The sequence below is a fragment of the Sinocyclocheilus rhinocerous genome, unplaced genomic scaffold (assembly GCF_001515625.1).
Source record: "Sinocyclocheilus rhinocerous isolate Xijiao unplaced genomic scaffold, SAMN03320098_v1.1 scaffold22, whole genome shotgun sequence".
Taxonomy (NCBI): Eukaryota; Metazoa; Chordata; class Actinopteri; order Cypriniformes; family Cyprinidae; genus Sinocyclocheilus; species Sinocyclocheilus rhinocerous.
In genome coordinates this window covers 462,800-489,113 of record NW_015642832.1, presented here as the reverse complement: position 1 = coordinate 489,113, position 26,314 = coordinate 462,800, and the positions used below count along the sequence as shown (strand labels likewise).

General features: G+C 38.1%; 1 protein-coding gene and 1 long non-coding RNA gene across 3 annotated transcripts in view; one reads left to right on the top strand and one right to left on the bottom strand.

Moving 5' to 3' along the window:
* LOC107756809 (uncharacterized) overlaps window positions 1-2,861 on the top strand; it is a 23,702-nt gene extending 20,841 nt beyond the window's left edge. The window contains exons 2-3 of the long non-coding RNA XR_001641866.1: window positions 2,541-2,575; window positions 2,782-2,861. This is a non-coding gene — a long non-coding RNA (uncharacterized LOC107756809). The remainder of the gene's footprint in view (window positions 1-2,540; window positions 2,576-2,781) is intronic.
* Window positions 1-26,314, bottom strand: part of col23a1b (collagen type XXIII alpha 1 chain b) — a 115,393-nt gene that overhangs the window by 15,979 nt on the left and 73,100 nt on the right. The window contains exons 4-28 of one of the 2 annotated variants that reach the window (XM_016574089.1): window positions 18,462-18,469; window positions 17,737-17,763; window positions 14,416-14,442; window positions 14,256-14,282; window positions 9,755-9,781; window positions 9,600-9,626; window positions 7,772-7,831; window positions 6,836-6,943; window positions 5,186-5,212; window positions 5,002-5,028; window positions 4,386-4,439; window positions 4,242-4,304; window positions 4,067-4,102; window positions 3,912-3,977; window positions 3,782-3,817; window positions 3,638-3,682; window positions 3,478-3,567; window positions 3,340-3,393; window positions 3,207-3,254; window positions 3,055-3,081; window positions 2,898-2,966; window positions 2,758-2,820; window positions 2,628-2,654; window positions 2,499-2,552; window positions 2,259-2,345 (exon numbers count right to left, since the gene is read on the bottom strand). In XM_016574089.1, coding sequence (XP_016429575.1) covers window positions 2,259-2,345; window positions 2,499-2,552; window positions 2,628-2,654; window positions 2,758-2,820; window positions 2,898-2,966; window positions 3,055-3,081; window positions 3,207-3,254; window positions 3,340-3,393; window positions 3,478-3,567; window positions 3,638-3,682; window positions 3,782-3,817; window positions 3,912-3,977; window positions 4,067-4,102; window positions 4,242-4,304; window positions 4,386-4,439; window positions 5,002-5,028; window positions 5,186-5,212; window positions 6,836-6,943; window positions 7,772-7,831; window positions 9,600-9,626; window positions 9,755-9,781; window positions 14,256-14,282; window positions 14,416-14,442; window positions 17,737-17,763; window positions 18,462-18,469 — 1,184 coding nt within the window. The remainder of the gene's footprint in view (window positions 1-2,258; window positions 2,346-2,498; window positions 2,553-2,627; window positions 2,655-2,757; window positions 2,821-2,897; window positions 2,967-3,054; window positions 3,082-3,206; window positions 3,255-3,339; window positions 3,394-3,477; window positions 3,568-3,637; window positions 3,683-3,781; window positions 3,818-3,911; window positions 3,978-4,066; window positions 4,103-4,241; window positions 4,305-4,385; window positions 4,440-5,001; window positions 5,029-5,185; window positions 5,213-6,835; window positions 6,944-7,771; window positions 7,832-9,599; window positions 9,627-9,754; window positions 9,782-14,255; window positions 14,283-14,415; window positions 14,443-17,736; window positions 17,764-18,461; window positions 18,470-26,314) is intronic. The other variant, XM_016574090.1, reaches the window with a different exon arrangement.

Below are 26,314 nucleotides of genomic sequence, written 5' to 3'. Positions count from 1 at the left end.
ATTGTGTTGTATTGTTTTTGTTTTGTTTTATTGTATTTATTTTACGTTCGGAATAAAGTCTTTAAAAAAAATCTAAATCAAATTCAGCAAAAAAGTGACGTTTGTGTGTTGCTGCTGTTGCTAAATGTTTTTATTTTTTTATGTTTGTTTCTTTCAGCGTTCTTTTTATTTAAAAACATGGTTGGTGCATTTTTTGTTTTGCAATGCTAAAACCATTTGAGGTTTAAATAAACACTGTTTGAATTGTTAATAATGTAGTCTGGCTGCAAGTATACTTGGCATATTTTTTTTTCACTAGGGCTAATCCCAGCTGAACACCTCTGGTGTGATTTTAAATGCAGACCTTGAGCCAAAAACTCATCACCAAACACCAATGACTTGTACATACTTATGGCTTATGTTTTATTTCTTTTTTTCCTTTTTATTCGAAATATTTCCAAACGTGTTATCTATATCAGCAAACATCTCGATTCTCAAATATGTGAAAGTAAATGTGTTTTGCACCTTTATAGATTGCTATTTGATCAATAAATGGTGATGGGCAAAGTAGACTACTGTGTGTGTGTGCACTTGGATGGGTTAAATGCAGAGCACAAATTCCGAGTATGGTTCACCATACTTGGCCACACGTCACTTCACTTTCTTCACTTTCACTTTCATTCAGCCAGAGTTCAGGCACTCTCAAAAACTCCCATTAAAATCACTGAAGCTGTTTACACCGTGAAATGAATATCTTACTTACATTTGTACACACATCTGCACTTTGTTGTTTCTGATGAGAGAATTCGCCAGATAATTCAGTCAGCGAGCAAGTGAACAAAACACCACGTTTCAGCGATGACTCGTCTGAACGTCTCTGATTGGTCATTGCATTCATTAGCTCAACAGAATCGTGTGTGATTGGTTATAATTAGGGTTGACAGTGACAAAATTCGCATTTTGAAGAGTGTACAATGTAGGTGATAGGGAACGATTCAGATAGTGTAAATATGCTTTCGATTGGGGCAAATGAGGTCTGGTTTCACGTTGTGTCATGCGAACGGTGGCAGTGCGCACATTCTTATCCGGACTTTGGCTCCGGTCCAGAGATGCGATCGCACGGAGTGGATCATATGCGTGAGTCGGCATATATTAAACACTTTTAAAGGGGTCATATGATGCTTTTTTAAAGATCATTATTTTGTGTACTTGGTGTAACAGAATATGTTGACATGCTTTAATGTTCAAAAATGGGGGCGTGTTAGAATGAGCCGTTTTAGGGGGGCGTGGCAGAGTCTTAACTTTGATAAAGAATATCTCTTTGGTTTTGAGACTTTAGTCTTTGCAACTTCAGGGATCTTATCTATGCACAATCAGCTTGTAACACTCCAAAGAGAAAGGAAAACTTGAAATCGCATCATATGACCCCTTTAAAACTACACAGCCTCAGCATAATTATGATCACGATTTTGTTTTACTAAGAGTTTCATATTGAATCTAGGGGGTAATCTATTAGACTGTGGCTGTCAAATGCTGCTTTACCGAGCTCAACGGCTCTGACCCGTGCAGATATAAACAAAACGCTATTGGCTAATTTAAAAAGGGGGGCGGGGCTGCTCGATATGTCCCGCCCTGTCTTCCTGTTTCAGTTGAAATTACGTCACCACATAGAATAACGCTGCGTGTTTCAAGGCACTTCAGGGGACCTTTAACGGTATAGTCCACCTTCAGTTGGTCCTTATTGACTTAGTGTTTTTTCCCATAATATGGAAGTTAATGGGGACCAGCAACTGAAGGTGAACTATCCTTTTAACACTTGACAGTTGTCAATTTTAAAAATATGCAGTTTTGTATGTCCCTGGTTAGAATTCATTTGTGTATGGGGCAAACTTTGCATTGTTAGAAATTATAAAAACACTTGTGATAAAGAATTTCAGAAGCTCTGGTCTATGCCAAGCCATCCTGAGAGTAAGATCTCATGGTTGTGGACAAGGGAACCCCGAGCACCAGGATGGAAACATCGAAATGATGTGGGCACACACACAAGAAAAACAATAAAATACTGTACCAAAGGGCAGGGGGCATCTGATGGAGCCCTGCCTCCCACCATGTTCTCTAAACCCACTGGAGTCCTGTCAGTGAAACCCATCCATGTCAAATTTTAATTGTAGTAAATTCTTTCAATACATGCACATGGAGCTGACTTTGCCATATACTTGCATTGAAGGGATTAAAAAAAAAGAACATTGCAACAACATTCACATGGTTTCATGACATACCACAGGACAAGGCTGATCAAGCCCTGGAGGTCCCTGCTCTCCCTTCTGTCCTTTCAGACCTTTTTTTCCTATTGAACCTCTGTCACCCTGCATGTTGAAATAAATAAGAGCACATAAGAGAGGTATGGTAAAATTGAAACTGTTTTGAATAAAGCTGGTGAGATTGTACTCGTATAGCATTAAGAATTGAGTTTAAAATAATATACCATATATGCAGTATTAAAAGCAAAAATCATTAACCTTCTCCCCCTTGTCTCCTCTGTCCCCCTTTTCTCCTTGAAGCCCTGGGAAACCCTATCACAGGAGAGCCATGTTCAGTAAGTAATGACTTCATATACTTACATAACTAACGGCATAATGATTACTTACATCTAAACCTGGTTCACCTTGTTTCCCCTTGAAAACAAACCACAATGGCAAAAGAAAAAAACATTAACAGGCTATTTGTAGTCATTTTAGGCCTTATTAACTTGTCGTTTAAGGTGTACAAAATACTGACCTTTTCACCTTTTGCACCTGGCAGGCCTACCAAGCCATTAGACCCTGGAAAGCCTTGAAGACCCTAAGCACAAGCAGCAGAACTGTATCAACACAGTCTTGATGTGGTTCCTTCATATTGGTTTTTGCAACAAAACTTACCCGTTGCCCAGGTGGACCTTTCTCTCCAGCATCGCCCTTTTCTCCTTTAACTGCCTCACCAGGCTCTCCCTGTGTTATATTTAAACTTATGTTAGATTGATGTTAAATATTTCATCTCCTATGAACATGAAGTTTCAACAGTGCTTCCCAGTCTCACCTTGGGTCCAGGCAATCCATGATATCCCTGAAAGGAATGAATGGGGGGAGGGGGGGGTTTAGTATGCTTAGCTTTCCTTAACAAAAAGCTTCTGAACTACTTTTTTATCTTTTCAAAAATCTAGTTAGGAAGTATTAAAATGTATTCCTTACGGCAGGTCCAGGTGGCCCTGGCGGGCCAGGCAAAGGGATAATCTGGGCCTACAAGAGAGTTATCAAGATTAATCCAATTAAGTTACATCTGGATTACATAGGATCTTCATATAAGTGTGTGTTTTAAACTCACCAGATTGTCCTCAAGCCTAGAGTCTCCTTTATCTCCCTTTTGCCCTGCTTCACCCTAAAATGCCATGACAAATCAACATGTATCATAACCTTATAAGGTTGCAGTAAACATGACATGTAATATGATGGTAATACTCACTGAAGGCCCTATCAGTCCAATTTCCCCCTTTTCCCCTTTTGCTCCTGTTGCTCCAGGCTCTCCTGCATCACCTCTCTCTCCCTTATGGCCCTGGATGAAACATCAAGCTATTTAAAGCCGTACACTTGTATAACTATAATCAGACTGTGTATGAACAAACCTGCTTTCCTTCAGGTCCTGGTGCCCCAGCTAAGCCCATTTCTCCCTGTTATGAAGACATTTTTGAGAGATATCTGAATGTTATGTGTTCCAGCAATAGTAACTGGTGTATGACAATGCAGTTCAATGAAAACGTATAACTCACTTTTGGCCCTTGCTCTCCTGGAGGTCCTGGAGGCCCCTATTGGTACAAAGAAAATATCAATACAAAAAGTAATTACTGGAGATAACCGAAGGGTCTTTACACAATTGCCATTTTTCTAACTGAAATGTACCTGTAGAGCTTTGAGTCTAACATCCAGATCAGCATTTTCTATGAAGCCAGTAGCTCCTTTCTCTCCCTGAGAGAGACAGATGGAAATGACTGTCAAGCATCTAAGATGTTCAAAAAGAAATATGTAATGAAGAAAAGACTTTGTTAAACATTCACCTGGGGTCCTGGATCTCCACCATCCCCCTTTTCACCCTAAGGGATCAGGATTATTGTATTGTTTCAGTAAGTTCACTTACTCAGTAAACAGACCTAAATGAAACTACATAGATCTCATCAACACTATAACTGAATATTCTTATTATAATTACCAGCTTCTCAACAGACTGCTCACCTTCATGCCAGGGGATCCATCAGTCCCTCTCTTCCCTTCAGTACCTGGTGCACCCTTATCCCCCTATATGTCAAACAACTGCATAAAAATTAAGGTTGTCTTTGTGTGTGTGAAAACAGAAAAAAAAGGGGGTGAAAATCTAACCTTGTCCCCTACAGGGCCCTGTGGGCCAGGCATGCCATTGACACCATTCATACCCTTAATGAGAAAACAATGGATATTAATTTTGTAGGCAAATATTGTGCAATGAAAAATAAGTAGTAGTGAATATTAAATGTACATTAAAGTATTTTACTATTCTGAAGGCTTAAATGGGCATGACATCAAAATTGACACTATTTACTTTGTTAGTGCACATTGCTAGTCTTGAGGTGAACAATTAATCTGTTAAGTTAATGCACAGAGAAAATTTGAATCAAAATCTTAAAATCTTTCGTTATTTATTTACTTAAACTACTTTTATCAAACTGGTACCAAGGAGATTTAATGTTCCAATAGTGTTTGACAGGATCCAAATATATTTTTCTTATTTTGAATAACATATCTATCATTTTAGTATTTGAAATAAACTTGTTTTTTGTGTTTTGCTTTAATCATTTAATTGTACTATCATACAAATACCACTTGGTTTGATATTGCTGTTTTGATTATTTTTATACTAATACTACATTCATACATTTTTTTTAATTTTGGCTTAAGTGTCCAAAATATTTAAGGGACCACTCATGTGATTCACATATGTTCGTAGACATGTATATACCTCTATGCCAGGTGGCCCTCTTGGTCCCTGTAGGGAAAATGTGCATTACATAAGCCAGTGTGTAATTAAGATATGACATGTCACGCTCATTTAACAGCATTACTTAATTCCATTAAGTTGTAGATCAATAATAAAATGAGTTCATATAAAAAGTAAAAAAAAATAAAAATGAATGAAGTTCTACCTCATATCCATCTTTTCCAGGAGGACCCTGATTTTAGAGAGCAAACATAAGAAATTAGTCATATTTAAAGGAGCAGGTCTCTTTTGACTGTCCACTAAATGCTAGACCTTTTTAGATCTATGATGTATAATATAACTACTTAAATCTAATCTTTTACTTTTAATTAAGTCAGTGAAGAAAAAGTGATCCAAATGTGTCTAAATTCTTTGATACAGACAGCAGCTCTGAAGTGACGCAGGTTCTTTCTCTAAACGCAGACAAGGTTATTCAGCTAATGGGAGTGTAACTTTGGAACACACCAAAACAACAGTAAACAACCACACAATGGCCTTTTAAACATCTATTTCAGACTGTTCTGGCAGACGTCCTGTAAGCTTCCAAGGATGTATTCAAGTCAGCTACGGATTTAACATTGAAGAAATATTGCATAACATTTGCCTAAAATCAAATTAATTTGTACATCTTCATGTATTCCTACAGACACTCAACAGAAACATCTACTGTCTTGATTTGTGCCACAGTGCTGTCTATTTGTCATGTTCCACAGCACTTCTGAGAAAGACAAAGGCACAGAATCAGGCCTAATGAGGTGGTTTCACTTAGGCATATACTGTATATAAACACAATTTGGGATACAATAACAGGAAATGGCCTTTGAGCTTCTTGACCCCAGAACATCTGCTCCCAATATGAGGGAGAGAGCCGGGTGAGAATTGTTGCCCTTCATCATTGCACCATTCTTTGTTTGGATTAGATGGTAGTCTGAAAAGGAAATAAAGTGCTGAACATATGTTGGGATAAACAAATGCATAAACCATCAGAGTTACATATTCTGAAGCTGCAAGTTCAATCACTAAGTATCCCACCTCACGGACTGTTATATAATGCATTACTGAGAACAGCATGTTGAGGCTTTGTATGATGTTTGAGGTGATGGAAGATGAAACAACTACAAGTTAATGCAAAACTAAATATTAAAGCAACCCTATTCAAAGTTGAGGATTCTAAGGAGGCCTTGACTGGCAATCCATTAGACTTACACAAAAGGAGATACACCGGCTCTAAGAAATATTAAAGAAACTTGGGGTGAGCTCTTTGTACTTTAGGCTTTGAACAGCCAATTAGAGTGCTATGCCTCACCCATTCAACATGCTCAAACAGGTGAAGAGCTGCTGACGGTGATCCTACTAGTGCCAGCAGTGCAGAACACATGCAAAAGTGGAGTCAACGTTAGCTGACTGTTGACTTGGTGTTTCACAGCCTTTTCACCCTAGAAATCACCAAGAACATACCACAAAGCAATGCATTAAAACCCTTGTCAATAAACTTTAGTGACTCTGAACGCATAGCAACCATTGCACCTGAAATTTATTCTACAGCTACCTGTCTTGAACAATCTATGTATTTTTAAAACCAAGTCACTGTGATATGGGAGCATCTGCCAAGAACACATATGTAGAAGCAAATGCAGTATATCTGAACCCAACACTGAGCACAGGGTTCAGCTCAGTGAGAAGCTGCACCTGGTCTTCTGAGTGGGGTTTTCAGCACAGTGTGACTCATATATGAGTCACAACAGCTGTAGAATGAGTGAGCTCAGTACAGACACAGGCACAAGAGACCATGTGAGATAGAATGCAAGGGTCTCACCGGCTCTCCTGGGTGGCTCTGCGGCCCATCTCTGCCTGTGTTTCCTGGAGGCCCTCTGGGACCAGGTGTTCCTGGAGGTCCTGGGGGCCCAGCCTGACCTTGATCACCCTAAAGACAGAGAGAGAACAAGTATTTGAATATTGTCTTTGAAAAGAGTTTCACTGTTGTTTCTGATCTCGAATAGGTACTTTACCTACATTGGTTATACTAACCATGTTTCACATTCATTTTGTCTCATATAACCACTGATATTCTGAGCACTGATACTGAGTTTGGTTGCGGCAAATGTTAAAATGCTTCTGGGGCCGAAGCTTCAAGGAGCAGCTATGTATGAAGAAATGTTTGTTCCTCACAAAAACGATACTTGATTAACATATTAAGATAATGCAAGACGCTTTTACGGTTAAAAAAGGCAAAAAGTTATTTTGGCTTGATTATTTGCTGTGGTCTGGCAAACATGTTTTCGTCTCTTTTGTCAATAAACACAACAATTATCCTCTCTTTGAAATTCAAAACAGGCATGCAACACAACATTGTAAACTGCCAGATGAGCTAATTGAGGCCAAGGACACACAGAAGAAATGGAGAAAATGAGAAAAGCAGCAAGGCATTCATGCACAAGTCCAGCTCTACCTTTAGAAGGTGCCTGTGAAAAGTGGTCAACTGTAGCCGAGAGAAAGCCATGCTCATAGCGAGGGAAGACCATCTAACAGCAAAGGACAGATAATGAGAAAGATGGACAGAGTGAATAAGAAAGAAAGCAGCGATGTCAGTAATCACAGCTGGGAGAAACAGATTCAGCTTGCACCATCTTCCCTCAGCGTAAAGGGTTGTGGGAACAAAGGAGAAGTGAAAAAACAAAGTGAAATAAAGTAAGGTATGAGGCACAGATGTTTGTGAACATGGACAAGAGATGATAGGCTGGGAAGGACAAACCTTAACCGTGAGAATCTGATTACTGAGCAGGCCTGCAGAGGTAGCGTAGGCCGGTGGTCCCTGGGAGGTCAGAGGTCATTTAGAAGAAAACGGAGGCAGGAAATGACATAAGTGAGAAAGAGGAGATGATTCGGAGAATGACATTGTTACAATACATATAATGGAGGGTGATGACATCTTATATTGTACTTCTGTGCAGAACTGAGCTTCAACTTGAAATTGAATCCTGTGAGAGTTATTCTGGCTATTCTTTTGTTTTAAGAAACCAAGCCCTTCTGGATATGATTAATTTTCAATGGGAGCACATGGCAATGAGGTTTATGTTTAGAGTTGCGGTTAGATAGGTCTGCAACAGATTCACAAAGAAAGACTACTTTTCCCAGGAGAAACTTTTTCATGATTTTTCTTTCTCACAGATTGTCAAGGAAGTTTGTGCACAAAAACGTACTCTGCAGGAACTGTACTGAAAAGCCGTAGAGAAGAACCACAGCATCCCTAAGCTACATTTCTACCTTGTCAGCAGAAAATGGGTGCTTGCCCATGCACAACTTGCCACCATGATCTTCATGGTTTCCAAAATATTACCATGCAGTTTTTAGTTTGTTGCTCTGGTGTTCTGGATTGTTGCTAGATGGTTTTTAGGGGTATTCTGGATGGTAAGTCTCTACTATATGATCTCTATGATTTATCTATCTGTAAGGCCTAAAAACCCCCAATCTTCATGACTTTTTAAACCTTTTTTCCCCAGAACTTTAAACTTTGCTTTTCTAATTTAAAGTTATGTGAATTCCTTTGGATTTCAATTCAACTTCATTACCTTACATTCAAATCTGAATGGCAATTCTGCATCCTGTTTGCTACCTCATTTCAAATTCAGGAACCAAACTGGAAACTAAACAGAATTCTCAATTCAGTTCTGAATGGCACACAACCCTTCATACGACTTAGCAGAACATTCTTCTTGGCTGCCTCAGATGCCACAAAGACTACTTTGTGAGTCTGATCTGCTTCTATGTCTGGGCAAAGGGCAAAAGTCACAAGTCAGGAGTAAGCATAAGGTCAACTATCCACCTGCACTACAAACCCAAGTCTTGCCATCTGGAAGGAAACATGGCTTTAATTGACTTCCAGGTCAAGGGGTCCTTGTACCATGAGAGCTTTAATGGATTCCAAAGGGTCATACTCCTGCTTCAATGCAGTTGAAAAAGCGCTAATTTTGGCTCTTACATCCACACAAAAAGAGGAACACGGCCCATGGGAGAGGCTGTTTTCCTTTTCCTGACTGCTCATGTCACCACTCTCAATGATTTGGTTCATTTTTCTACTGTCAGACTGATGGCGTAAAGCAAAAACAGTGTAGCGCATACAACACATGTTCTTAACATAAAGAAAGAGAGCAGCCAAAGCACATGTTTCTAATTGTGCCGAATGGTCATGAGGTATGGTGGAAAAGAAGCATAGGGAGCCAAATGATTTAAATGATAGTTCAAGTAGATATAGATAGAAAAGTGGTGCGATCTGCACCGGCGAATTCCTGATTTGTCAAGGCTCACAGTTTTTCCCCGTGGATGAGGAGAAAACTGGCTTGGTAGATGCAGGGGTACAGTGATGGATACCACATTGAGGTTGTAATTGGAATTAGTTGAACAGATAAAGATTTTACATCTATCAACACAGTAATGTAAAACTGCTAGCAACCAAGCCCTGCCATCTGGAAGGAAATGGCTTTATAATTGACTTCCAGGTCAAGGGGCATCCTCAGATCAGTGCAATCTCTGTAAACTAAGACTTCTGACTGAGCATAATATTAGATGTTTGTGACACTCACCCTGGGACCCATGTCTCCCTGGTCACCCTGTGGAGAGAGCAACTCTTAGCTTATACTCGTGAATACGTTTCTTTGAATCAAAACTATCATTATGCTTTGACGGCTCCATAAATTGCACATTTATCATGCTGGAATGTATTGTGGGGTGAATATACCTTATCTCCTTTTGGTCCCGGCATTCCCTGGCAAAAGAAGAGAACGATTCAAAGTGACAGATTAAAAATTGTTCTTAACAACGCAGGCTATTTCCATTGCAAACCACAAGTCACACCTCTTACACCCTCAGAAATGACTGGCAGATGTTTTAGTGGTTGAATCTGAGTGTTTGAATGAATGATTGAGTAAATGAAAACCAATACATCACAAAATATGAAAAGAAAGACATAGAAAAGTAAAAATAAAACAATGTTATGACATTACATTCCTGATGACAGCAAAGATTCCTGCATATAATTTAACACGAGCTCTTATTTCATGAGTGGACAGCTGGTTTGAGGGAATGGATGATATTATTCTGGTTTTATTCTGCTCAGCGGTCTGCACAGGAAACTTTGCTCAAGACCGCAAATACAACAAGACACATTCTGATTATCACAGTTCCATCATACTCTGTGGTGTTGTGTTCACTGCAACTCTTCGAACGCTGTAATTTTGTGTGCTGTTTCATAAGTATGAGCTTCATCACAGTAAGCAGTGCAGTGGTGTAGTGGTATTTTTCAAAGAATGTTAAACATGAGAGTCTTGTCCCAAGTGCTCTTAATGTTGACTTGAGATCAAAACACGGATTTGTGGGTTACAAAATGGTAGAGCAGGAATCTTGGAAGAGTTTTTGTCACCTTTTATATTTTTAAAGCGGACTGGAGTTTTATTGTTATAGATTGCCACGATATGCCATAACATCTGTAATAGATTGGAGGGTGTTATTGTTGGACCAAACAATGATGCCACTGGACAAATCACTTGATTTCATTTTCTGATGCTTTGATTGTGATGGAGAAGCTACACTAGATGATACTGATGTTGTACATCTCTCCTGTTACATAAAGATGTTTATTGCGGATCTTCTTGTTGATGTGTGCCCAGTCAAAAACACCCCCCTCTTTCTTTAATCTTCAATGGTCCTTTAAGTAAACACTCAACTTAAGTGCCCTTCCACTTTTAGCAAGAAAACATTCATCTTCTTGAGCGTGATTTTAAACCGGTGACTCTAAACTTCGAAGTAACTGGCAAAAGCTGTTGGTGTTCCACTTATGTGCTTCACCCAACTTGTATGCAGTTCTGAGCAATTAATTGCTCCAATGTTTACCCTTCGAATGGGTTTTAAAAGAGGCATCGACCACTTCATTTCTCCCACACAGTGACACTGAGGCCCTGCTGGCCTTCCCCAATGTAAACATATACGAGTATAACATGGATTGGGTTGCACCAGCCATTTTTACTGAATTTGGGATGTAAGGTGCAGAATTGGGTTCTTAGTAACTGCTAGTAAGTTTGTACCTAAAGGCCTTTCCACACTGAGCGCGAAAAAGCGAAACGAATATCGGACGCGATGGAATAAAACAATAGATTTTAGGGATGTAACGATTAACTGCGAGCCGGTTTTATTCTCACATGTTCTTTATACAGAATAACATTTCTATTAATTGTTCACTGAATTATGTGGTATGTAGAGCAACGTCCATTTTCTTCCACGTGCACAAGTGTTATGAGTCAGAGCGCGTTCACTTTCTACACATGAAATATGAATGCAAATAGACATGATTATGACGATATATTTTCTGTATGTGTTTTGTATGTAGCTCATGGTATTTTTATAGCAATAAAGGATGTTTATGACAAATATTAGCAGTTTAGCGTTATTCAACAAAAGAGTGCATGTGTCTGCTTATTAATCAAAATCAACTATAGATCACAATTGGAAGTTATTACAAGCATTCAATCAAGTTTCAAGTTTCAATTTATTTATATAGCACGTATAAAACAGCCACACGGCTGACCAAAGTGCTGTACAGAGATTCAAAATAGTAAAAAGAATATAAAAATCAGCACAACTAAACAATTACAATTAAACTAAACAACAACAGGGTCTCGCCCTAATAATAAAATAAGTAAATATATTAATAACACAAGAGAAACAAAGAATAAACCCATAAAAGACTAAGCAAAGACCATAATAGACAATTATTTGTAAGCCAAAGAAAACAGATATGTTTTTAGGAGAGATTTAAAAGTGGACAGAGAAGGGGCAAGTCTAATCTCTAAAGGGAGGTTATTCCACAGCCGCGGCCCAACCACTGAGAAAGCTCGATTCCCTCTACGTTTGAGTCTGAATTGTGGGACTTGAAGAAGATTCTGATCACTGGATCTTAAGCGTCTGGATGGTTGTAACCCGGATGGTTGTAACCACTCTAAGTTCGTCTGCCTTGCCGTGTCTCCGACATAGTGATAACTAGGGCTGGGTATCGATTCAGATATCCCGATTCGATTTCGATTCGCAAGCTCTCGATTCGATTCGATTCGATTCTCGATTTTTTTTATTACATTCAGTGAATATAGTTTTAATACAAATGCTATTGATATTTCTAAAAAATTAACAGTAAACATCAGTTTACAAATAGTGAATTAATAAAAAGAAATTAAGAACCACATGCCTGTATTTTAAACCTATTCTTTTTTTTGTATAGGGTCCTTTTTAAACAATAGTAGGGCCCTATAAAATGTTCTTAATTTTTCTGGTAATCAGATGAAGGCATTATGATTCACGTTAATCAGATCTTATTTTAAATGTGTGCTGAAATAAATCTCAGAAAAGATCGATTCGTGGCTTTTGAGAATCGATATCGAATCGATGTCATTTAAAAAAAACGATTAATCGAAAAATCGACTTTTTTTTTTTGCCCAGCCCTAGTCATAACACTCGTTGCCTTCTCTAGTGCAGCTCAACCAGGTCTCATCCCATTCGTCGGTATTTGTGATATCACAAATCCCGGAAAATATGCGTTGTAGTCCAAACGAGTCGTTCGTTGTAGTTTTTGAAAAGTTATTTCTGTTAAATAAAATATCTCCTTTTGAATTGGACTTTGAGCTTTGTAACTTTGCAGATCTTTTTTATGCTCAAACAGCAACATTACAGACTAACTAAAGTTGAAAAAGTGAAAAAGCATAATAGGACCCCTTTAAGAAAGGTTTGATTTTTGATAGCAGGCGCAGTTGATAAAAACTAGAACCTATTACAGAGAAGATATGTTTGTCAAGGTTTAAGGACTCATCTAACAAAATGCCCAGGTTCCGTACACGTGAAGATCTAAACACTGATAAACTACCCAGATCTAAGCTGGATGCCTGAGAATTGTCAGAGGGTCCAAAAACAATCACCTCAGTCTTATCTTCATTTAAGGATAAAAAATTTTGGGCTAGCCAAAATTTAACTTCCTCTAGGCATTTTATTAAAGAAGCAAATGCAGAGGGATCATTTCTTTTGATAGGTAGATAAATTTGGGTATTGTCAGCGTAAAAATGAAAAGACACCCCATGTCTTCTTAGAATGGTTCCCAGATGTACAGAGAGAATGATGAATGATGACCAGTCGATGATGGTTTAAAGTGGGTAAGCAAATAAATTAGTAATTACATAAATTTTCAAGTGTAGCTTGATGCTAATTGTACTTCTAATTATATTTTAGGATGTAGCCTATTCTTGTAAGCATTATCGATAGTTTGTTTCTGCTGTATTACCTTGTTTATCTTAATTTAATGCTGTATATTGAGCAGCGGATGACGTTAAATCCATTTACGAGATACATATCTGAGGAAAAATGCATTGTTGGTCGGCGCCACCTAGCGTGCAGGCGTGAATTAGCAGAAGGCGAACAATCATTTCGCGTTCGGTGTGAAAGCACCTTTCGTCTGCGTTTCGCCTCGCTTTTTCGCCTCGCGCTCAGTGTGGAAAGGCCTTAACTCTGTACTTATAGGATACTCCACCCAAAAATGTAAATTATCTCATCATTTACTTATCTTCATGTTGTTCCAAAATTGTAAGACATTTTTTTTTAATACATTTAAAGTCAGTGGGCTCCATTGTTGTTTGGTTTCCAAAGTTCTTCAAAGTATGTCTTATTGGTTTGAAACAACATATGAGGTTGAGTAAATGATGCGAGTATTTTCATTTTGGGGTGTACTATCCCTTTAATTTTGGTTGTATCAATTGCTCTTAAGGCACAACTCTACTAAGTCACAAGACCTCTGTAATATGTAGTTGCAAAAAATTATGTTTACCTTTATTGATCCAATGAGCAGCCTTCAAAGTAAGGTTAAATTTCAGTTAAGTTTAATATGTAGTAGCGCGTAAATTGTAACTTAGTGCCGATTTTCACCACAACTACGCTTTTTTACTTGCGCACAGCTTGTGCAACTGGCCCCTGGAGTAACCTGAGGAATAAGATCTAACACTACTTTCCAGCATTACACTCTTATGAATGAGGTGATGGACTGAAGATTACCTGTGCTGTACAAACCAGGAGGTGGGGCTGGTTTGTACCAGATGTTGCTGTTATGACTTTGTTAGAAATCTAAGATGTATTACAAACTGGCCCATGACAGAATTACACAACACACAATAATACAGTTGTTTTCAGATTGAAATGATGAAAAAACCTACCTGACTGCCGTTTGGACCTGGAGGTCCCTTTAAGAAGAAAGAAATTATTATTAGAAATTATTATATTTTTTTTACAGCATAATGAGCAGCGTGTTACTGTGCAGCAATAAATTTACATCCCTACAGATAACTGGAGTTAAACCAATGATGTTGTACTTACAGGCTTACCATCCATACCCATTGGACCCTGAGAGAGACAGAAATAGAATAAGACTCAGATGAGTTTTTATAGTTATTTCAGGGCAATCATATACACTGGATTTTAATTTTAGATTTTGATCATTTCTTCCCTATAGTGACAGACATCTGAGTAAAATGGATATTTGAAAAAGTCGAGTGGAACTTGAACCTGGGTTGCCATCATGGGAGGTGGGCGCACTAACAAGGACGCTAAAGACCACAGCCTCTAGCGTCAGTCACTGGTGCAACTTTTGAGATCAGGGGAGACTCCGTTACACTCACCCCCCTAAACCTCACTCCCATGGCACCAATGTAACCCCTCCGGTCCTAACTGCCTTACCAGCTGGCCTCCGTTACACTTGGTCCTATACATCGGATGTTAACTGGATGGAGGCAGATCTTAATGCAAGCCTGCAGTTGATTGTAAGAAAGGGGCGGAGTTTAAGCAGACTAAATAATTAGAGCTGTCCGGAATACTTTACAAGAGAGAAGTTTGTTGTGTCACTGGAAGATCGGGTTTTGACATTTTGATTAAAAATTAAGGTAAAAAAAATTTAACATACAGTACATAGATTAATCGTTCACAATAAAATCAATACCATACAGTTTAGCTTTGATGGACTCCAAAAATATATTTTTGTAATAATAATTAGTGGTCCGCTGTTATAAATACTTAGAGGAAGGAAAGGTTTAGTCCATCATCACTGGCTTCAGTAAGCTCAGACTAAAAGACAGGAAGTCGCTGTCCACGGCACTGAAGGTGCTGAAAGGGGTCTGTTCACTCTAAGTCTCTGACCTGTGAAAAATATAAGCCAACATACTTAACTAAATGAAAAGTAAGCACTTTCTGATTGGAAAACCTTTAGAACAAAAGGTCATAATAAATGTAAAACAGGCGGTGTAGAACGCAACATCTATTAAAACAATATCAACATAACGTTGTATACACATTGTAAAATTGGACTAAAAATAAATATAGTGATAAACAAATATTTCTGATTTCTGACTTGAATGTCTTTATTCTGAACAACATAGTCAGGAAACACAGACAATAGAGCTGTCTGTCTTGATCTGGTAGTGTGTGCTTGTACTTTCACAACGGACAAGTGACAAGAAAGCATGCAGGAGTTGCACATATCAGTCTATTTAGCATGATGTAGAAGAAATGGATGACTTGTGTGGTGAAAGTTCTGAGTGCAGTTGGAAATCCGGTAAGGGCCACATGTGGTGCAGTCCTGCACACGGTTCAGTTTGGAGCAGCTCTCTTGTTATGCTTGGAGAGACTTCACACAGGGCTATATTTCCCAGTTGATCTTTATGCGGAGCGGAGGCTGCCAACGCATGCAACTGATCGCATCTGGATCGCGATGGCCTGTCAGGGAGGCTTCACGCAACTAATGCCTCTTTTAAAAGCAAAGCTATTGGAAAGAACAATATCTCTTTGTTCTGTAAGAATTGTGTAGGTGTATAGGTTAAAAAATTCAAGAATAACTTGTTTTTTTAATAATAACGATTAAAATAAGAAAATTTGATATGATTAAATTAGCTTATCTAATATTGATAATTTAAACAATTTTTTTCTGTGGTTTAAGGTTCATTTTTAATAGGCAGGTTATGCATACAGATGGATTGTATGCCTGTGTAATACGCTATATATGCATACAATTATCTGTACCATTATATATATATACATTATATATTTGAAAACCTTTGTGAAAAAAAGTACATTGATGTATTTTGACTTGTTTAACCCCATTAGAAGTTTATCACTTGATTTACTCAAAATTTAAGCACAAAGAAATAAGAGATCTGGGGTGTGAATTCATTACTTCAGAATTATGGCCCTCTAGAAGCTTGCGTTCTGCAAGTGAACAGCACTTTATTGTACCATGCCAAAGAGGCACAAAATCACTTTCACTGACATTTAAATTAACTGTTCCCTCCTGGTGGAATGACCTGCCCAACTCAATCCGAGCAGCTGAGTCCTTAGCCATCTTCAATCAAGAATCGGCTAAAAACACATCTCTTCCATCTTTATTTGACCCTCTAACTCTAGCACTCTCTATTCTAATTCTATTCTTTATTTAAAAAAAACAAAACAAAAAAACTTGCCCCTTTTAGACTTGCACTCTATTTATTTACGAACTGCTTGTTTTCTTAAAAAAAAAAAAAAAACTAACACTTGCTTCTCTAATCTTTTTGCATTCTATCTATTTGTTTTCTTTTTATTTATTATACAGTTATAATTCTGACTTTCTGACTTCTGATTAACAAAATCAAAAAAGGACTCTAACACTAGCTTGCTCTATTCTTTTTCTATTCTATCTGTTTTCTTTTTATTTATTATATGATTTAAAAAAAAAATTGCTACGTGTACTGCATTAAGCTAACTGAGACTTGTTATAGCACTTGCTTATCATTGCTCTTTTGTTGATTTTGATTGCTTCCATTGTCCTCATTTGCAAGTCGCTTTGGATAAAAGTAAATGTCTAAATGTAAATGTAATGTGTGTTTCCTGTAAAACGACATAATTTGCTAATTAACCACCATAGTACGATTCAACGTTGGAGAAACAAACTAGCTAGTCACAACTTTGTCGCACATCCAACATTCAAACCTTGTTGGTTAGAAATGCTGTTAATGATGGTTTATTGCTGTAAATGGCATTATAACTGAGGACTTCTTCGCTATGTTTGTTCTCTGTTATTTTGCAGGTTTGCTTATTTCACCCAGGAATTCCCCTTTGGTACCAGAGTAGGTATGCACATGCAAACTCTAAAAACGTTGTGTTAATTCTCTTAAACGAAACAACATAGAATGAAATTTATGTTTAGAATGAAAGATATAGATCATACCAGCTTTTGTTCAAGCACAAGATTCAACCACACAACTTTGCGATACTGTTTACGAATGTTTGTTGGAATTATGGATTCAGGAAATGCCAAATCGTAGAACTATGTTGGTAACGACAGAACTTGCAACCATAGTTGGCTAACAATACATTCAGGAAACACACCCAAGGTCTCATCTGGCAGTTTAAACCCAACCCAAATGGCATCAGCATGTTTATGCATGAATTGAACTTTTTAAATGTCAATTGCTGAATGTTGAATGACCTTGTTTGGTTATTTAGGTTATTTTTTTAGCAATAATTTCTAATATGTCCAGCAGGTGGCGCACTATGACCCTTAACACTGCCTATCAGCTGAGGTCTACATGAGACCACAAGTCCTGTGTGAGCTTGTGGTTAAAGCAGATGTGATCAGTTGATCAGTGAGTGTATAACTGGACTGACAATTACCGGGTAGCCATCTCGTCCTGGAGGGCCCTGTAGGGATTCAATGAAGAAAAAGCAACAGTACAATTAAAAACACAAAAACCCATTATATCTGAATTTAAAAAAAGAAAGAAGTTTGTTTACATCCCAAACCCACCAAATATGCACAAGAATGGACATTATTAAAGTGTTCCATACTGCATTGTTGCCATTGTCTTTATTAGTTCACTTGCAATACATAAACACAGCTTATGTGACAAACCATTCATAAAAATGGAACGTGTTTAGGGCAACCATGCATGTTTACACACTCTTCTCCTTTATTATTGTGGCTTTCTGCTCATGTTGAGAAATGTGACGCAACCACAGCAATAAAAGCTGTTGTGCTGCTGCATTGTAACTATGATAAGGAGGATTGTACACATACATTTCAACATGTACTAGTGTTTACTATGCATTCTGTGTGAAGGCACGAAAAGATTTGAATCAGCTGTTGGATTTTTTTAAAGGCATGCCTGATTATTACGATACAGGCGGTCAGGATGGATGCCAGACAGTGAAAAATGGAGTGCGATCAATTCAGAAACTGTCTCCTGGAGCATATATTCTCCATTTCATCTGATCTCACCTCAGTTGCAGTCTCTATCAAGGTTTCAAAGCCAACAAGGCATGCCATGCTGTATCTGCCCACCTCCAGACCAGCTCACATTTGTTCTGAATTAAAGCCTCAGTGATAACGGAGTACTTACTGGAATTCCTGAAACACAAAGAAAAACAAACAGTTGTATGTAACAGTCACAACTATTTGCTGCACTGAAGAGTAATCATGTGAAGAATATTAATGATATAATAATAAATTATACAATGATTAATATGCTGTCTCATTTCTGTCAACGTAAGGAATTAAAGTCATGTCCATGCATATCTGTTTAGATGCCAGAATCGATGAGGTCAATGTGTACAGTACATACAAACACAGCATTCAAGTATCTGCACAAGAAGAAACCTGGTTCTGGCTCATAGTATTGATCAATCAAAGGACGGTGGTACAGATAAAAATGGACCCTTGTTTCTTTTCCACTTTTGAACAACTCCAGATTTGGCAAACGTCTGTGTGTGATGAAGTGTATAGGTGGAATACCTCTGAGCAGCGCCAAAAGGAAAGAGAAACCAGAAGTGTAGGGCTTAACATTAGGGATTTGAATGGGCCGCAAAATTTTTTTTAATAAATCACTACATTTGAAAGACAAATATTGTACTTTTCACGCCACTACATTTCTATGAAGGTCCTTAAAGTGCCCCTATTATGCCATTTTTAAGGTTGCTAATATTGTTTTATGAGTCTCCTAAAACAGGTTTACATGCATGCAAGGTCAAAAACACGGTAGTTTTCTCAAAAAATAGATTTAATTTTACCTCATTTTTAAATGATTCGTAAATGACTCGTGCGAAGCAGTTCAAAGAATCAGTCTCTCTAAACCCCTCCTTTCCGTGAGCCCTCACTGCTGTGATTGGTCAGATGGCGCAGTCCTTTGTGATTGGTCCAGAGCCATTTTTAATGTTGCTAATATTGTTTTATGAGTCTCCTAAAACAGGTTTACATGCATGCAAGGTCAAAAACACGGTAGTTTTCTCAAAAAATAGATTTAATTTTACCTCATTTTGAGACTGATTCGCAAGCACGACTGGAGCAGGACGTTTCTCAATGGTAAGTGTCAAGTGTTAAAAGGTTTGTGGTAATCATAAGATGTGATAAAACAAATTTACTCTCACAGTGTAGGATACAGCGTCTTCTCGACATGATGTTAACCACACGGAAATTTTACTGTTTGTGGGCAGGCAAGTGTGCCACGAAGAACGTGGGCAGACATTATGCAAATGTTTTACTTCGTGACGTAGAGCCGTAACAGAATAAGATTCGAATTCCCGACGACTTGTTTAGGCGATTGTGACCCGACTCTTTTTTTTGATAGACAATACCTTTATGTCGGCTTCACAACTTTGCAGATAGTTTATGTTCACATACAGCTACATGACACACTGCATGAAAGGTAATATTCTAAAAGGCATAATAGGGGCACTTTAAAGTAGAAAGTCGTTACTATGTAGCAGCTTTAAAAATCAGTGGGTGATTTTTTTCTTCTCTAAAATGTGATTTTTTTGACAGCATATCAGTAATCACTCTTGTAGGGTTAACGTGAAGTGATTTTCCCAGTATTTTTTGAACACTTGACTAGTTGCAAATGTAACATGTATTTACAACAATTCAATAAGTTAATATTTTGGTATATATAAGAACAATATTGTCTGATTTTGCATAATTGTATAAACGAAAATATTACCTATAAAGCCACAGAACAACTGTTGTGCGTTTCCTAACAAATCACAATAGGTGTTTGACTGCACAGACCTTTCTGTGTATGACATCAAAGTATGGCAAGAGCGATGATGTCAAATAAATGTTGCGGTTTTGCTTTTTTGTTAAAGTAGTGTTGCTTTTGTAAAAGTATACAGCTACAGTTGTGTTGCTGGGTTTTAAAGCAGGTTTGATTTTTTTATCAATCTGTATTTACAGCAATTTCACTGTCCACTCAGTTCTAATGTGGATGAATGGCTACACGTAGATGTGTGCACACTGCCAGAGCTGTGTGAGATCACTACCATCATGTTTTTTTGGGGGTGGCTAGGGGTGTTAAATAAAATTGTTTGGTAACACTTTAGAATACTGTTCTGTCATTAATAAATAACTAGTGTGGTGAACTACCACTTTCAATTGAGTGCTATTACTTATTAAATCATTAATCAGAGTTTCTTGTTAGTTAATAGTAGGCATATAGCTCTTCTAGCGATAGCTGCATTACGGAGCCGTTCCCAGTTCTAGTTCTAGTATTAGTCTAGTGTTGCCTTGTTGTCTGTTTCCTGACCTTCTGCCTGTGTTTATTGGATTACCCCTCTTGTCAAGCCCTCTGGATTCTGTGCGCTGATCAAAGACCCACGCTAGCCCTAGGAATACTCTTGTGTCTTGCCCTCTACATATCTGTTTGCTGGTGTTCAACCCTGCCTGTTTCTGACCATGTCTTTGAATAAAGCCTTGCATATGGATCCGCACGTCTCACGTCTCGTTCGCCCCGTAACAGTTAATAGTGCATTAGTCATTTGTTCCTGTGTGGTTATTAACATTCTAAAAGCTCTTTATTCCAAAGACACTACAAGCTAGTCAGTGTATTCAGTAGGAATAATGTATTGTAAGATGCTTTAGAGGCATAAGGTATTGCAAGTATTACATACAACAATAATAAAACAGTGCGTTGACATAAAAAAAAGGAAATTTACATTTGGTACTTAAGTACTTTTAAATGCAAGTACTTCTGTACTTTTACTTAAGTAAAAATCTGTCTTTACAACTTTCATTAGTAATGGAGTCATATTTGACCAGCAATATCTGTACTTTTACTCAAGTAACGGAGTTGTGTACTTTGTCCGCCTCTGCAGTGAAGACATTTATAATGTTAAAAAAGTTTATATTTCAAATAAATATAACTTTCTATACATCAAAGAATCCCCAAAAATGTATCTAGTTTTGCAAAAAAATATTAAGCGGTATATCTGTTTTCAACATTGATAATAATAAGACATGTTTCCTGAACCACAAATCAATAGGCTATATAACTATTTCTGAAGGGTCATGAACATTTAGCTTTTAAAATTGCATTAAAATTACATTTTTAAATATATGAAACTAGAAAGCTAGAGAACTCCGTAATTAATTTCTATTTACATATTCTATTTATAGTTACACCTATAATTACACTGTTGACCCTACTGCTACCCCTTAAACTTATATATACCACCAAACCTGCTTACCCATATCCCTCCTCAATAGCAGCATTTTTTTTTTTTGCAATTTCACATGAACAAAGTTACATGTGTAACTAACAATTCATTATTTTATTAAATACATAGCAGTGTTAATTTTGACAGGCATTTTTTATTTAGTCTTAGTCTTTATCTTGAGATGAAAATGCTTAGTAGTCTTAGTCACATTTTATTCATTTGAGTCTTTCATAGTTTTAGTCTAGTTTTAGTCGACGAAAAGTCATTGCATTTTTGTCAACTTTTAGTCATTACTTTTAGTCAAACTGCAGTTACCAACATTTATTTTGGTAGCTATTTTATATGTAGTCTTCAAACAAAAATAGTCATTAATTCTTCTCTCTTTAGACCAAATCAATTAAGCTTGAGAAATTTGAATCAAGGATTGAATTTGGAAAAACTTGAATAAATTATGACATTTTTACATTTGTGGGTGAACTATCCCTTTAACAGCAGTGAAAAGGGAGCAACTTATAAAAATTATAGTTGTTCATATACAGTATAATATATTTATAATTTTTGAAAAAGAAGCAGAATAAGACAATAAGACAAATACGAAAGAGATACAAATTAAACTCGTTTTTCAGATTCAACTTGCAGTGTTTATTTCACTCATCGATATATGTCCAGACGGTACGATAAGCCGGATTTCGGCTTAATACTTCCTGGATTATGCGGCCAGGTCGCAGGCTTCTGCGGGAGCCTTCTTGATAATTAGGCACTGCAAAAATTTCCTGGATGTCCGGGCTGGGCTTATGCTTTCAGGCTGCCCTGTCTGGTCTACCGTATCTAGGTCACCCTGAGGGGCCTCCCGATCACCAGGATATCCCCTCTTGCTGAGGCATCGAGCGGGAAGTATAGGTGGCATTTGCGAGAACCTTCTTGTGTAATGCTGTCTCAGGCAGTGCTCCCCTCACCTTAGAGGGTTGTATTTGAGCTTGCCTCTCCCATTTGGCTCAGTACTTCCGGGTATCTGTGAGCAGATGCTTGGAAAACTCTTAAATCCATGCTATGGTAACTGCACACGCTAAGCTTTGCGCACTTTCTGAAATCCACATGGTGGTAAGTGTGCACGCTGAACACTTTGCGCACTTTCTAAAATCCACATAGCTGGTAAGTGTGCACGTTATGCTTTGCCCACTTTTCTGAAATCCTGTATGGTAAGGGTTACGCATTTTTGATCTCGTTCCCTTTCTCTGAGTTGGTTAGACCCCGGTACCTTGGGCTCCACTCAACTAGTGTGTCTCTGTCGACACACTCTGGAAGCATCGCTCCCCTCACCATTGAGGGTTATTGTGAGCATGGTGCTTTCTTTCGAGCGTTTAATTCTCTCTGAGGAGTTGGATTCCTTGCTCCATGGGCAGTTCTTGTGGTAGTGCTGAGCAGTGCTCCCCTTTTATCAAAGAATTGTTTCAGATCGCTAGTTCGCGTTTTATTAGCCTATCTGTCCACTGCAGCTCCCATACTGCGACTAGATATGCAAACGCCCCTTATCCGATTGCAATCTAATGACAGGGATGCACATTTTGAAAGAGGACAGTTAGCCTATTCTATAGGATGTATTTTGAATGTCCTGTAGTCCTCAAATAACATATAGTCCCGTCTTGTCTAGTTAACGAAGACACGGCATAAATTTCGTCATCAGATATTAGTTTTAGCTCGCCAATGTCTCGTCTTAGTCACAGAAAAAATGTTCCTTAACGAATATTTTTCGTCTTCGTTGACGAAAGTAACACTGGTACATAGTATTTAAGGACACCTAATATATAAGTGGGACCATATTTTGTTTGCATTTTGTACTTAACTATGCTGTATATTATATATATTACAACTACGAAACAAACACTATAAAAACATACCTAGAAATATATATATTATATTGTATATAGTGAAAAACATTTGTTTGATACTTCTAAGACGCTTAAGTCATTTTCAAAATTTTAACAAAGCTTCATCATAACTTTACCTAACTGGCACATTTGAATTAGAATCAGCCAAATTCAAAACAATAATGCTCAGTACTACATCTTACATATGAGTTGTCTTTAGTTTCAGAAGAGATATAATTAGCTTCTCAAATAATAATAATAATAATAATATTAATAATATTCAATAAATTCTTCTAAGATCAATTTATCTTGCTGTATGTCAACAATTATCTCATTTTTTTCCAGTTTTATTTCTGCAAAGGAATTTTATGAGAAACACCTGAGACAAAGATACTAAAATGACACATAGCTGAGAGCTCAATTAAGTCTTCTGAGTTGTAAAAAGAATAACAGTGTTTTCCTCTAGTTGAGCATTGCACATGGGCTCTGCATTAACATAGATATTTTGCACTTAGAAGACCAAAATGTTTCAGAACTCTACAGAAATACATGTTTAACAGTGCTTATTTGGTGCAGACTCAACAGATTCAACATTCTGTGAATCTACAGAATCCTTAATGAATTCAGGCAAGAGAGAAATTCCAGTAGTGTGGGAACGATGCTGGTGTCCAAAACAGCATTCTTGTGAAATAAGTTGTATGCGGTGATCTGCAATCTACCATGATCAGTTTTGATTTATTGGCAAGTCACTTCAGCTATACAAAATCATGCGGTATAGACCGACAAAGCCGAATCATGCTCTCGATGGAAAACGCAGGAGTTCATGGTGAGGTCAAGCTCCTGCAGTAACCCTTTATGGAGTGTCAAAAGCATCATAAGTAGACATCTGCGTTATTTCCTGTGCCGCACAGCTTCCCTCGCTCTTGATCAGCGCAATGAACATAATGCACAAGACAGTCATTGGCATGTCTCTCCACTCTGCTGTCTGAGGGATGTGATAGTAGGAGTGGAATGTGACACCAAATGGATCTGGAGACACAAGCGGCGCTGGGAGGATCCAGATCTTCCCTGCACAGGATCAGAGAGCCAAGTAAACAAGCGATAACTCCTACAAATGGCCGTGGTGATAAGAGTGCTTTCAGTCACACGGCCATGGGGGAGATTTGATTCGTCTCTGTCATGGTGAATAGAGAAAAGGAGATTCCCACTGTGTCAAGTCCAGGTCACCCAAAGCCCTGCAGCAGGAGAGCAGATTTTTATGGACACCAGGCTGTGTGTTTTGGAGGTTGTCAGTCCTCCCATCAACCAGCCAAAGTCATCACACACAGAACAAAGACACAGTTCTTTTCATCTGACAATGTGTTTGAATATCTGTGTGTATATGTAGCGTACATAGGGTCCGTTCTTGTTGTCATGCAGTTAGCGCGTCATCTGCTTTGAGATCACTTCCAGTCTCTGCATGCCGAGCATGATTTGATGAATTTGGTCCATTAGTACTTATCTTGCATGATAATATACATAAACACGAGAGTAAAACTGAAGATGAACATAGTGAGCCTGCCACCAAATGTACTGGACCACCAGAGCAGCAGCCCCATGGCAGAGAAAAACATCTCCCTTATTTACTGCCACCACCCACCCAATAATTAATCAGAAATGGGCCGTTGCATTACGCATGAGGTTTCCAGATACAGAACAATCCACTTTATATCGCATCCAAGGGACTATAAAAGCTGTTTAATTGACTAGAGATGTCAGTAAACAGCTGCACAATACAATTCGCAAGTGTACACGATTGTGTTCAAGCCTGGTTTGCAAGAATTACATGTTCTGTATATGATAATATGTTCATAACTCCAGGTAGGACAGAGAAGGACCTCCTAGAAGGAAAGAACTTTCCTGCAATGCAGGAAGCATTTTTCTTGGATGGCTGTTTATACTTGCCTTTTTCATAAAACAAGACTGATTATATATCTATCAAATAGATAACAAGCCCAGCATAAATACAGCAAGCTAGTTCTTTAGCTTAGCAAGTAGCATGTAACAATATACTACTACTAATAGTAGGCATAGATACAGCAAGGTGCTGGAAACATTGCTCCGAGATTTTGGCGAATATTGACATGATATATCACACAGTTGCTTCAGATTTGTCGGCTGCATATCCATGATGCGAATCTCCCATTCCACCATCTCCCAAAGGTGCTCTATTGGATTGAGATCTGGTGACTGTGGAGGCCATTTGAGTATAGTGAACTCATTATCATGTTCAAGAAACCAATTGAGATGATTTGCACTTTGGGACATGTTATTCTACTGGAAGTAGCCATCACAAGATGGGTACACCGTGGTCATAAAGGGAAGGACATACTCAGGTAAGCTGTGGTGTTTAAATGATGCTCAGTTTGGTACCAAAGTGTGTCAAGAAAATAACTCCCACACAGGGCCAGATTAACATAAGGGCTAGGCAGGGCTGAAGCCCCAAGGCCTGAGCAACGAGGGGGTCCATGATTGGTTGTGGAGGAAAGGAAAGGTAGGCCTATATTGATTGGCCAATGGGAGCTCCCAAACTCACACATTATTTATCCTTGTCAAATGACTGCACTATTTCTCTCAAAAAGTTATGAGCGATGCAGTGTCTTTCTACTCATTAAAAGTAGTGTCTTAATCACCTCGGCTTTACTGGAGTGCATGAGAAACAAACACCAAAAGCCATGTAATGAAATTACACTACCTAGCTTAATTATATGTCACTGAGTAAAGAGAGCACGATACAGGGCAGCGGGAAGTTCGGGGAGGAGTTATATGAAACGTAGTTCGCGGACCAGTGTTGCCAAATCCGCGATTGCCGTCGGTTGTTTTTCATGTCAGCAGGTTGAAGCGACCCCAATAACGTGATA